This window comes from Mus pahari, chromosome 3 (genome assembly GCF_900095145.1).
Source record: "Mus pahari chromosome 3, PAHARI_EIJ_v1.1, whole genome shotgun sequence".
Classification (NCBI taxonomy): Eukaryota; Metazoa; Chordata; class Mammalia; order Rodentia; family Muridae; genus Mus; species Mus pahari.
This window is the reverse complement of record NC_034592.1, coordinates 45296336-45310206: the sequence shown is the minus strand read 5'-3', so window position 1 is coordinate 45310206 and position 13871 is coordinate 45296336. Positions and strand designations below refer to the sequence as shown.

Sequence of the window (13871 nt, the reverse complement as noted above, 5' to 3'; positions counted from 1 at the left end):
TGGCTTTTCTCTCAGATGAAAAAGTATGACCTATATTTTTAAAGATCTGTTCTTTATGGTCTAATGGGAGACAGGACAAGATGGGAGGACTTTTTAATTTTTTATTACTCTGGCCACAGTGTAATAAATAGCCACAATGCTTCAAAATGTTAACAATTATGCTTCTATAGAAGATGAAGATAAGACATTTTCATAGAAAACTTCAATTCTGAGATAAATAGGCACGATCCTAAATTACTATTTGGCAGGGTAATTCTAGACCAATTCTCCACAAAATATATGATCTTGGTTTCAAGGTTGTTCACCCAATGAAATTTAAAACTACTTGATACTCATAAAACATTATTCATATTGCATTTAATGTTTCAGAAGAAAAAGCAGTTAAATAGTGGGGTTTGTTCTCAGAGGGAAATTACTGTGTTCCACTTTTAGAAACGTAAATGTTAAGTTGATTCTATATTGAATGGCATCTACTGGGCAGTGTGCATCAGAAGTGGGGGTAGGGTGGGGTGGGATGGCAAACTGGGAAGTTAATAAGTAAGCAGACCGAAAATTATAAATTTTTCCAGATATCCATTTTAGGAGATATTGTAATGAGGACACTGATATTATTTTAGGATTCCTAAAAGATGAAGAATCCTAAAGGAATGAAGAATTGTGTGTTGCATGTGTGTACAGATACACACACACACACACACATCTGTATCTGTATATGTATATAATTATTAAAGGAAACCAAAGGAAAAACTTATTAACAAGATGACTTTGTTTAGCTCTAAATCTGATATAAAGATTGTAGGCCAGATATTCAAAACGTCTTCTTAAGCTATGTCCAGAGGCGTGCTGGATCCTGCAGAGGAACACTATGGCTTTATGAAACTCAGTATGTGTTAGGCAATTTTAATTTCCTTCCATGACAAAAGACAGAACTTGTGCCTTGGAGGCAAGCAATGGAGTCCATTTATCTTTTACTCAAGTTTTCATTTCTACCCAACATGTGATGCCTGTTAGCAAAATTAGTTGAACACTGTGTTTCCAGAGCTGCAGTCTTTGTAGAGGCCATGAGAATTAAGTGCAGGCATGTATCCTTATAGAAAGGGTTTTATCTTAAGGTATTCTTGACTTACATAAGATTTTTAGATTATTAATATGTATAGGCAATAATGCACACACACACACACACACACACACACACACACACACACACACATATATATATATATATATATATATATATATATATATATATGTTTCATGCATCCAGCCTTACTATGCACCAGTCAGCAGCTAGAATATAAAGAGATTAAGATACTGTTCCTGACATCAAGGAGTTGCTGTTCTGACAACCCCTCTAGTGGAGAATGGTTCAAAGGCATTTAGCAGTTCAGCTGGAGGGGCACCCGAAGGACACGTTCTATTCAATCAAAGGCTGTCTTCCCAGCTGTGCTTTACCACAGACCTGCCCACTCTCAATGAGTCCTGCTGTGTTGGTCTGAGTGAGGCCTCAGGCAGTGTTTTTGAAAAGGTTTTGACAGACCCTAGTATGCCCCAATGATGAGAACCACAAGACAGTGGTCCTAGAGCAAATCAATCGACACCCATACCCTGCTCATTACAGGAAGAGTTTATAAGGAAAGTGCTCTGCAGACATGCATTCCTCAATCGACAACCGTGCAATTGAGCAGTTGACAGGCACTATTTTAGGTACCCAGAAGCAAACAATACAGCAGTGAATAAAGCAGATGTAATCCTTGCCCTCCAGAATCTTACTGCCAAGGCATTAACCGTCCATTAAACAGTGACCCAAATCATAACAAATCTCAAGTTGTGATGAGTTCTTTAAAGAAGTGTGGGGGGGGAGGCAGGGAGGGAAGCAAGGCTTCGTGGGATCCACTGGAGCCTCAGCAGGAAGGGAACACTGGGCTCAGATTTAAAGCAGGAGCAGGAGTTGAAGTAGGACCCATCAGCCTAGAGCTCTTAGTTGGACTTCCAAAATAGAGGCGTGGCTATCGAGAGAGCGAGACCCTGGCAGATGTCTACAAGGCAGAAAGTTACGGTGTCTGGACTTGGACTAATGAGGGAGATGGAAACGGGAGACCAATTGAAGAGAGATGCAGAAGAGTCCGTTCATCTGACTCCTCTGCTGTTTGACGGATGGAACGAGGAAGAGAGACTCCTCAGAGTAGTTTGCAGGTTTCCGGCCCGACACTATTTGCTGACCTAGGAACTACTGGCAAGAGAAAAAAAATGTTAGTGCACCCCTGGTCAGGAAGCGAGACAGGAAGGTTAGGTGGTCACCATTTCATTCATCTCTTTCTCAGAATCTCTCCTTCTCGAAGCAAGGCAGAAAGCAAACAGGACTTTCAAGGGCAGCCAGATAAAAGTTCAACCCAAAAGCTTACTGAAACACTTTGAAGTGGATTCCACTTAACAAAATAGGAAGTCGAGGGGAAAATGCCGCTAAGCAAGTGGATGTTCTCCTGCCTTGCCCTTCGGTATTGCAGTTCCGATGTTTGTGTTTGATGGTCAATTATTGGGAGACCTGGAGAGTTGCACTCCAAGCATTCTTGCAGCTAAAAAATGTTCACAAACCAAAGAACCTTTTGGGGGAATCCTTTATTGCTGCTGCTTGAAAGAGAAATCCATCCTCGCCAGAAGCCAGTTCCAACAACCCAGAGCCTGCTGTCTCCAGCAGGATTCCTGCCCTGAGCATCTATTCAGCCACATACAATGGACAAAAGATCCAGGATCCAAATACTCTGCAGCATGGTGAGAGAGATATTTTATTCGTTCCACGTCCATATAAAAATATATATATATATACACACACACACAACATTACATACTATACATATTTGCAAGACCTCTTCCACTCTTACCCCAACCAGACTCTCCAATTTTTAAATGTTCAAAAGAATCTTGAAGGTGAAATCAACTCCTGGAACCTCTGCTGTATGCAAGTTCAACCAGGGGAGGCTGAGGTGCAGGCTCTGAATGAGACCTGCCTTAAAGTTAAACAGAAGGACTCGATCACTATCTTGATTTCAAGTTTAAATCTGGTTGTTAACCAATTCTACAGCTTATTCCGTTCTTATTGAAACAACAAATACAGCTTTCTCATGACACATTTCTTTATAGAAATAAAAGATTGTGAGAAGGCAATTGAGTCACTTCTGATTTCTGAGGGGAGGGCAGGGAATAAAGGTCTTTGCATTATTAATGGTTTTCATTTGGAAAAAAAAGGTATGATCGCAAACTGTGATGTTCTGTGATTCTCGCAGAACATACATTCATAGCCTCTAATTCCATTCTGTGTGCACTGAAATTGTACAGGGACAGGAAAAAGGGGATGGACATATTTCCCCAAGGATAATTCTTCCATACCAGCCTATATTACACTGACACATTTTTGTAAATATTTTGAATGTGCATGATCAATTTTTGTCACTTGTCCAACACCTAGAAGTGCTGACACCATTCTAACATACACTTCTGGATCTGCTTCAGCAAGCAACTGGTAACCATCTACAAATGGCTGATTTTGATATAAGCTTAATTAATGCTACATGTGAAACTCCAAATGTCACATTTCATGAGTTTAAAATTTTAATTATTAGACTGCTTTCGTTAACTCGTTCCAACATGGGATTTGAATTTCGCATGAGTATTAAATTCTCTTACAATAAATTGGACTTTAAGATAAAAGATTTCCTAAGAATCTTTTATGATTTTAGCCCAAGGATGGGAATTACATAAAAATGTTATGAACAACACATGGCTCCATCGTTGCAGCTCCGTGTAGCAACTCTCAGGAGGGTGGCGGGATTCAGAGTTATGACATCTGGTCACAAAGTCCAAGCTGTTTTTTGATGAAATTTGAGATTAGAAGCTGTGGCCGTTGCTGGTACTCCACCAGGACATCATGGGACAAATTGATTTGGTCACTCTCGAGTCTGTCAAGAAGTGTCACACAGACCACAGCGGCTAGTAAAGAAAGCCATAAGGTTAGTGAAGGGAATGGGCTAATCTATTCTCCAGGGTATTAATCTAAAGCACTAACATTCTCAACATGTGCATTTAAATAGTTTCCCTGTAATGTAGACGCAATCTGCTGGATTTTCTAGTTTTCTGCTTCCTCCCTTCTTTCCTTCCTTCCTTCTTTCCTTCCTTCCTTCCTTCCTTTCCTCCAAGACTTATTTAAATTAGTTAACAGAAAGTATTAAAATCCCTCTTGGTTCTTTCTTCTGCAGTGTACTAGATTAAGGAAACCAGTGTGTTCAGATCAGAACACCCAAGGCACACAAACCTCTGGGCTGCCAATGGCACTCCTCAGAGCTGAGAGGAGGCTCCTCCTCTTTGAGGATACATCTGAAGTGATGCTTTATTCCTGGGTTCAGTATATGGATGTGCCTGCTGTAGATGAATGAGACAAACAGAGGTGAGTGGCCCAGCTATGGGATGCTGGCTAGAAAAATACCTATAAAGGAATTTTAGAAAAATACTGATTCTTAGAAAAAATTAAGATCTCAAGTCAAATGCTTGAACATAAATCTCAGGCACATGAAAGGACAAATGTGTCAGCATTTAATTTCCAAAGAATGAGGGAAATAACACATTGAAAAACAAAGCAGCAACAAAAACATGTGAGAAAGAACAAAATATGTTTTGAAAAAGCAAAATTCTCAGTCTTTAGACCCAAGGGAAGAATCTTTGATTTGTTTTATTGGGAAAATCCAGGCAGAAAAAAAAAAAAAAAGAATACTGTATCAGTTTTTGTTATCGATTTCACATCAAGTCTTTGATTCCAAGGAATTTGCCTATTTACAATGGCATCAGTGGTGAGCACTTAGTATTGGCAAAGGTAAGCTAATCTCTGTTAGCATCTAAAAGTATATTACTGCAGGGGGTCAGCTCTATGGACATTAGCGACCTGTTTGGGCATAGAAGTAGAATAGGGTAATATATATTTCTTTACTCACTGAGAGATTTAGGAAGAAGTATACTATAATCACGAGAGTGCATGCTATCTTTTAAGTTTTTACTTTTCATTGATAAATGATACTTATACACATACTTAGGGGCACAATGAAACATTTCAATACGTATATGCATTATAGAAAGATTTAGTCAATCTAACCTATGTGTTCCTTCACACATGTCTCTTCATAATAATGATTAAAATGTACTCATTTAAACATTCAGATATATACATAATTATCAACAATATTCACAATATTTATTAAGGTATTTACATTTGTTCCTCTATCTAGGTACAACTTTGTACCCTTTGACCAACATGTCCACATTTCCCACCCCACCAAACCTCCACTCCCCAGCCTCTTACAGCTATGATTCTAGTCTCTATTCCTATAAATTTGAGGTTTTTAGATTTCATAAGTGAATGAGATTGAGGAGGATCTCTTCCCATGCCTGACTTATTTCGCTTAGCACGATGTCTTCTGTGTTATTGAAAATACCTAAATTGCCTTCGTTGTAAGACTGGAGTATCCCATTTTATATGGCTGTCATGGTTTGTTCATCCCCTGATGAACACTTTGGTTGATTTTACAATGACAGCTGTTGTGCACAACACTGTGGTGAATACCAGTCTCTTCCATAGGCTGAATTCAAGTCTTTAACTTATATATTAGAAGTGAGACTGTCAGTCGCCATGGTGGTAGTATTTTTAGTTTGAGAGACCTTTACCCTGTTTCAAAGGTGGCCGTGATTATTCATCCCTCCATCACCAACATACTAGGGTTCCATTTTTTTTTAATCTCCTCACAACACTTGTAATTCTTTGCCTTTTCTTAGCCCTTGTGGCAGGTGCTCAATGACCATTGGGCTGCTTTTCCCCTGCTATTAAATTGTATGAATTCCTTTTGTCTTTTGTATATGAAAGTCTTGTTATTAAATTTGCAAATATTTTCGATTCGTGCATCTTACTGTTTGTTTGGTTCTTGCTGCATGCTAGGCATTTATGATATCGTATTTCAGGCATCCATGTCATGAATGAGGTAATATTCTTGTTCCCTTAGACAGATGATGAAATGGCGGCTTAGAAAGGGTAAAGCAATGGCCCATTATGATGGAACAGCTAAGTAAGTAGCTAAATAGCCTCCTAAACAGCTGTATCCATTCCTCTCCTGAGCTGCTAGGACTTGCCCTGGTCTACCCAGCAAACTGATGCTCACAATCGAGTAAGAACCAGTGAACGTGCTCAACTGCAGAAGAGTCGAATACTCCATCGCTTAGGACCCTTTTTACTCAAAACCCACTCACTTTGTTGTGAAAGCCACTTGGCTGAACAGGTAAACAAGAAAGCCGTGAGCTAGCACTCGCCATGCTTTTTAAGTTAATGAGCAGCAGGTCTGTGAAGTGTTGATGTGGCTGGCAGATGGGGGGGGGGGGAGCGTTCAGAGTCCAGCTCCGGTCCCTCGCTTGGCAAAAGGGTAAAAGGAAACTCTTGCTCTGTACTCTCCACAGAGCGGGCACGAAGCAGAATGCTTCCCCTGAATTTCAAGGGCAAGGTTAAATCCGGAGAGAGCAAGTAACAGCCATTCTGGCTTTGCTTCCTCCGCCCTGGAGAGCCCCCTAACGAGCAGCATATAATGATCTTGTCACCTACCTATTTCCATGAGCAAATAAAAGGGACTAATTACTCAAAACAACCTGTCAAAATGAAGCCTGTGGTTTTGCTGCCATAATCCTTAGAATAGGCATGGAGAGTGGTTCCTGGGGCGAGAGGGACATTTGGTGACCTAGCTGTCACCAAGAACATTGTCAGCTACCTGACCCAGGAGGAATGTAATGGGAACACAGAGCTCTAAGGCAGAGCTTACTGTGTTCTGCGCCCAGTCAGTAATGCCTAGCAAGTCTCAGCCCTTTGGCATCTTTTATGGCCTCTTCCAGAAGCTGAGGGAAGTTGCCACTGTCTTTTTCCCATAACAAACTACAAGCATTTCTATGCATACAAAACACCTGTGGATAATTTTGGGGACCCAGGGCCTCAAAGCCCAGGCATTAAATCCTTTAGGTTCCCAGCAGCCCTCGACTCTGCTGTGTTAGCAGCGCCTCTCTGGTTCAGATCAAACCTCCAGCAGGGTTCTGCATTAATGGAAGCCAATGCGCATGCACACAGCAGCAAGCCAATGAGCTGGCTGTTAGATGGAACAGCAAAGGTTGGTGCTGCAGCTGCCAGCCGGGCTTATCTGTCTACTTCTCCTCTCTCTCTCCTTATCCCCAACCTGTGCTTTCTCCCACTCTGCTGTTGTTGTTCCTCAACATCGGAGTCTACAAAGCCAATAAACTTTCATCCTGGTCTACCTCCTGTGGAAGACACTAGAATCATGCCAGCATTCACCCAAAGCCTTTCCACTTCCTGTCTCTCCTCTGAGACTTGGATCTCAGGCCATTGAGCACCTGTCACAAAGCAGGTGGAGAAGTTCACGTTCAGAGGGGCCAGCAGGACGAGGGACATACAAATGACTTATCTGTATGTTCATGTCTCTCAAAACTTGGTATGCTGGCCCCCTGTGTCTGAGCCAGAGACTGCAAGTAACTCAGATTCCTAGGCTACATTCCAGACACACTGAACCAGAGTGTAGGTGGGGGAGGGGGGTGGAGACAGTAAATACTTAGAGAGAGCAAGTCTTTCTGGCTGAACTCTTTGAAAACTAAAGACTTCCAACTCCACTCTTGAATCAAACAAAGTTGCCATGAACGTACATACCTGGACCTTAACCCTTTAGGTCAGTAAAGACATGTTGAATTAACTGGAGCATTCACATTCCCTCCTTTGATTGTCCTGGCTCTCTTATGAAAATGTCACTAATGATGCTTCCTGTTATAGCAGATCTGACTATCCCACTTGTTTAATAATTGGGTAAAGTTTTGCCAAAACAAACCAAAGGAGAAAACAGCTCGCATGCTTTCTTTTGTTATATAAGGAGTGCTGGATAATACAACATGTTCTCATTTTCTCCTAGAAGCCCAGAGCGAGATCCAGGTGTTTACATTAGCATTGGATTCCTGGGTAGTGTCTTTGATATCGAGGCTCCTAGGAATACATCCACTCCCTTATATAACCACCTCTTTGTCTTTTTCTCTTGTTTCAAATTCTGTGTAAACATTCCTTTCCCACTAAAAGCTGTTACTAGTGTTTTCTCCAGTATAGGCATGCGCACATCATCTCTCAACAGTATCTGCCAGTTTGTGGTACCATATGAAGGAAGCATCCACGGGAATGCAGTGATGTCAGATCTCATCCATCCTTGTTCTTGTTTAGCTGTGTTGCCTTAGGCTGCTCTGTTATTTCCTCTAGACCTGGCTTCATCTTTTCAGAGAAGGTTGTCTTTCCAAGGCCTCCCAAGCCCCCAGTTTCCATCTCGGGCCTCACATCATCTGACAGAGGAAGACCATGCTGCCATCCTTGAGGAGGCCTAGCATCTGGGGCCCTGACCTGCTGTTGCATGCTGGACCATGAAACAACGATGTCTTGGAAGCACAGGCAATGCAGCCTGAGATCTTGGGCCTGGTCTCTGGTCCTGGTGCCATAGCAAAGAGAGGCCAGCACAGGCTGTGCCAGCCACACACAAGGCGTGTTGGCAGTAATGAGAGAAGCTTAGAATTAGAATTAAAGCCACTCAACCAAAACTATACTGGCTTCTATTAAAGTACATTAAAATATTGCAAAGTATTTTTTTCCTTAATGTTGTCTTTGTCAAATTAACAGGCCCCAAATTGCTAAATGTCAGTATTTTAAATGTTTCATCTCAAAAAATAGAAAAATGTTTGAGGTGATAGATATGCTAATTAGCCCAATTTGATCATCATACGGGCTATACACAAATTGGGACTTGCACGGTTATTAAGCAAGAGAAAACACACTGCACGGTGTGGTAGGGTAACACACAACTGTAATCACAGAATTTGGGAGGCTGAGGCAATGGATCTCAAGTTCAGGACCAGCCTGAGCTATATAACACTGCACCATGACCACCCTAAACAAAGTAAAAAGTTAACTACTTATCTACACCTGATTTTTTAGTTTGCAAGTTGACTTGCCATGGCATGGCTAAGCAATATCACTCAGTGGCTACTGACCTTTTCATTTGACTCTGGCACTCACTCTTGGGACCATCCAGTCCTTACAGCTTGTTTGCTGAAGCAAGATGATTGTCTGGTCACAATGCTTGCAGCACAAAACTGGCCTCTGATTTTGCATGATGCACGTTTTGATTCTTTGGTCCAGAGGACCACAGTACGCGCACCCCCAGCCTTGTGTTTTTACAGAGAAACTCCTGCCAGAGGCAGCAGTGTTTCTGCAACAAACTCAGACACACAGAACTGAGGCCAAATTCCAGCCCAGAGACTTAGCTGGGAGAAGATGCAAAAGCTAGGGAACCCTTGCCGCTGTTTGTCTTGTGACAAATGCGGAGAGCTGCAAGTGGTTGCCAAATATCCACGTGGAACAATTGTTCAAAAACCCAATTCACTTCCATTTGGGGATTAAGAAATACACTAGCTACAAACCTAAAATAATCATTAATTTTTGCAGTAACATCATTTGGGCTTCTTCAGTGGTCACCATGCATGTTCTAGACACCAAGATCCTTCATGGCTGGGAACAGCTACAGAAGAATTTAAAAAGTTGAATTCAAGTCAAGTTTCTGGGGTTTTTATATTTTTTTTTATTGAACAGTTTCAGAGTTAATTCTCTAAAGAATGAATACCTCCATAAGTTACAAGTAGCTGTCAAAAGAAATAACATGGAATTATTCCTTTACTCTAAAGAAAAAAATCGCAGTGAGTTGCAGACAACTGAAGGCATTGAGAAGGACTGGGACAGAGCCTAATCTTAGACAAATATTAGGTTTTATATATTGCTGTGCGCGTTTGTGTCAAAATGCAGTTCTAGCTATAAAAACTAGATACAGGCTGAATATATTTATCACACGTTCATAGCCCGAGAGGGTTATCATCTTTGATCAGAAGCCAGGGGCTTAATTGAAGTAAATTTCACCACAAGACAGGGACAGACATATTACAGACGCACCTACTAGGCACTGGGCTGCCTTTCTGCTGCCCAGTTTTGCACTGCTCTGAAGGTACAGCTTTCTGACGTGGGGCGATGCAAAGTCCACTATTTCCTTACCCAGGTCTTCGTTAAGTTGGTGCTGGACTCCTAATACATTCGTTGGGGACAATGAGCAAAAGAACAGCAGTGACAGATGGATACAGGTGGCCCTATTCCAGGCAGTTTGTTCACCTACAAATGACAGCAGGCTCTGGGACTGCAGGTTTGCATAAATCTCACAGCAAGGGGAACTCTTGGCTCCCATCCTTCAAACAATTCTGAACTACGCACGTGACCCGAGAATGAAGAAGCTGGTTTCCTATGGCCATTTTCCAAGGTCAAGTAGAGTTTCATTGCCATTCTTTACATTCATTCACTTGGCAAATATTTACTGAGCTCCCATATGGCGGGCATTATTCTAGGTGCTGGGCATGGAACAATGGCAAAGCCCCTGTTCTTCTGGTGCCACATCACAATGGAGAGAGAACGAAGGCTCACCCTCATGCACTGTGTTGATTTGGTTTTTGTTACTTGAAACAAATTAGAGTCAGCTGAAAAGAGGAGGCCTCCACTGAGGGACCATCTCTATCACATTGGCCTATGGCATGCCTATGGAACATTTTCTTGATTAATGGTTGATAGAGGAGGGCCCAGCTCACTGTAGGCAGTGCCGACTACAAGCAAGTAGTCCTTGGTTGTACATGAAAGCAGGCTGAACAAGCCATGGCGTGCAAGCCAGTAAGCATCATGGGGCCCAACTCCCCTCAATGATGAACTTCGGTGTGGAAGTGTAAGCCATCTAGATAAACTCTTTGCCCCCACCCCCCCCCGTTGGTTTTTGTCAGAGTGTTGTATCCCAGCAACAGAAAGCACAGTAGAACATGCATTATATAAAGCAATACAGAAGTTAATAATATAAGCAAACCAAAAATAAAGATAATAGTGTTGAATATGCAGCATAGAAGTCAAATACATGATATAGATATGCGTGATTAGGTTGGTGTAGTAACACAATGGTCTCCTGAGAGACGAAGTCTCAGTAATTGTGAAGGTGAGTGCTGAGCTACGTGGACACAGGCCCTCCCCAAGGCAGGGAGATGCAGAACGGCATGTCTCTCTGCCAACGCTGTGACTGAGTCCTCAGAGTTAGAACTGCGGGTCCTAGAAGAGCAGCTGTGTTAAAGCACAATGTTATCTGAAGGCAGAAACTGTGTGAGCTCTGGAATGGGTGTGAATTCATTCTGGTTCTGCTGTCTCTTTATAGTATAAAAAGATAGAACGGGCCACCAGAGAAGGCAGCCTGGAGAATAGGGTGGGATGGGCCCCAAAGTAACTGTGGAAGGTAGTCAGGTCTTCTGAGCTGGAAGCCCCATGGACTCTGGGGTCAGGTGAGACATCTCCATACTGCTTGTCACTCGTGTCCTTCCTGAGTTTCAGCTAGAATAGCAGAGTGTGAACGCACCCTCAGCCCTTCCCCCCAACGCTTTCCTGGCTCACAGGGAGTGAGAGAGTAAATGGGCTGAAGTTAAAGAGGGCTGTTTGCCAGTGTCTGAGCTTTACCACTGGGAAGGGATGAAGGGGAAATGCTATGAAATAGCAAATGAAAGACAAGAACATGATAGCAACCTGTCCGTGGGCCTTTGTCTGGCCCCTGAGAGCTGATCTTCCAGAGCCAACCTGCTAGAAATCCACCTTTTAATACAAGGATGTCTTGGGGGAGGTTAACAGTCCCCGTGACTGTGAAGAAATTTGCACAGTAATACTTGGATGAGCTACAGAGCTGCAGCGCTGTGTATAGAGCCTTTGGTGTGTATGTGTGTGTGTGGGTTGGAAGCTGAAAGGGGTCTGTGTGATGAAATGGAGGCTGCAGCAGTAACTTGGGAGAGAGGAGAGGGAGAGAGGGAGGGAGGGAGGGAGGGAGGGAGGGAGAGAGAGAGAGAGAGAGAGAGAGAGAGAGAGAGAGAGAGAGAGAGAGAGAGAGAGAGAGAGAGGAGAGAGAGAGCTGAGAAGATGCTGAAACCAGAAGGTCCAGCAGCAGCAGTAGCAGCAGCATCGAGAACAGAACGCAGTAGAAAGATGAAGAAAGGCAAGTTATGGACCAGGGATATCTGCAGGTGCAGGGGAGAACGAGGCCATGAGATCTGCCACAGGGACAGAAAGGCTCTCTCAAGAGAATGGCTTCCCTCCAGTCTCTGAAGGATTCTCAAAAGACAAAGACAGACAGATACCCAGGATTCACAAGCCTAAGGTATTCCCTGGGGGTCAATAGGTAACTTTTACGGAAGGAACTCGTGGTCATCACTGCACTTATGCCTTGGCAGCCTATTGGCTCAGCATCTTCTATGTGACTATATTGGTTACCGAAATCTGCTCATTTACATATTAGCAGAGATATGAGTCAGTGGCCACTTGTTTCCATACTAAGGAAACCTCAGGAGGCCTTTCCTGGAGCAGAAATCTTTTGCATTGAGACTCAAGCAAGGTCAAACTGCCCCACTCTTGCTCATTGGTTAGAGTTATAGTTTCTCTGACAGTGGGCATCCACGATGAGTTTGCAGACAAACAAAAGTGTAGGGGTGGGGTCTGGGGGGGAGATGGCTCAGTGGTTAGAGCACTCGCTCTGCAAACCTAACTAAATGCCTAGTGTGTAGCCCCGTCTGAAATCGTAGCCTGGGGAAACAGAGGAAGAGCGGTTTTTCCAGAGCAAGCTGGCCAGCAGGACCAAGCCCTGTCGTCGAGCTTCCTGTTTGGTTGAGGGAGAAGAGCCGCTGTGAATGATTCCTGACCTCCAGCTTCCACATGGTACGCACACTCATACGCATGTGCCCACACGCGTGCAAACGTGCACGTCACACACATCCACAGACAAGCAGAAAACCTAAACAGCACGAGGAGGGATCTGTGATTCTTCACCTGATAGTACAGGGATTGTCGTGCACAGGTCTCCTGAGGCAATAGGTGGTTTAAAATAGTGTCCCTGCAATTAATCTCTTATGAACTCTAATTCCAGAGTCCATTCTCAGACATGTTACCATATGCGCAGTGTTTATTACATGCCTAAGGAAATAGATTGGCTGTAAGGAGAGATGTTAGAAATCAGGATCCTTTCTGTGACGTGGTTTGTTCTCGGGGTAGCAGAGAATACCTTCCTGGTGTACTGGTGACATCACTGGTCACTCTGCCTTGGTCTACCCCATCCCCCTAACTGTTAACTTTGATCTCTTTCAGTCTGTGTCTATGTTCTTTGTACCTACCTCATCTACTCTATGGGCTTCAAATGCCACTTTACACCGCCAACATATAAGCTTATTCCTTGAGTCCAAACCCTTCAAAGAAGCCCAAGAATCTTAAGTCCAACTGCTCATCTGTCCTCTCTCTGCATGTCACAGCCACCAAATCGTCACCTAAACACGTCTGTCGCAGTTGTAATAAGCTCACTCTTCTGGGTATCCTTAGGGTCTGCCTTTCTCCTGAAGTTCACATTGAACTGTCAGCAACCCTTACTGGGTTTCTCCTTGGAGCTGTGTAGTGTGCGATGGCCCCTCCCCCTCCCTCTCTCCCCACCCCTCTCCACTCTCATCCCCACCTGCTCCTGCAGCACACCTGCTTGCTCCTGATCTATTTAGCATTACATTTACACTTCCCAGATCGTGCCTCCCAGGTTTTCATTTGCCCTTTCCCAAATGGCACCGTCTCCTCCTACCTTTTCCTGACCACGCTAATTAAAATTATAACAGATAGATTATTTTAGGAATCTCTCATTTGCATCTTGTCTCAACAAATTCAATTATGG

At 43.2% G+C, this 13871-nt stretch overlaps 1 protein-coding gene across 1 annotated transcript in view; it reads right to left on the bottom strand.

The window, feature by feature from the left end:
- Positions 1 to 2613: 2613 nt before the first annotated feature.
- The window catches only part of Upp2 (uridine phosphorylase 2), a 35993-nt gene continuing 24735 nt past the window's right edge, over positions 2614 to 13871 (bottom strand). The window contains exon 7 of the mRNA XM_021192516.2: positions 2614 to 3984. Within this exon, the coding sequence (XP_021048175.1) occupies positions 3833 to 3984 (152 nt within the window). The 3' untranslated portion in view covers positions 2614 to 3832. The remainder of the gene's footprint in view (positions 3985 to 13871) is intronic.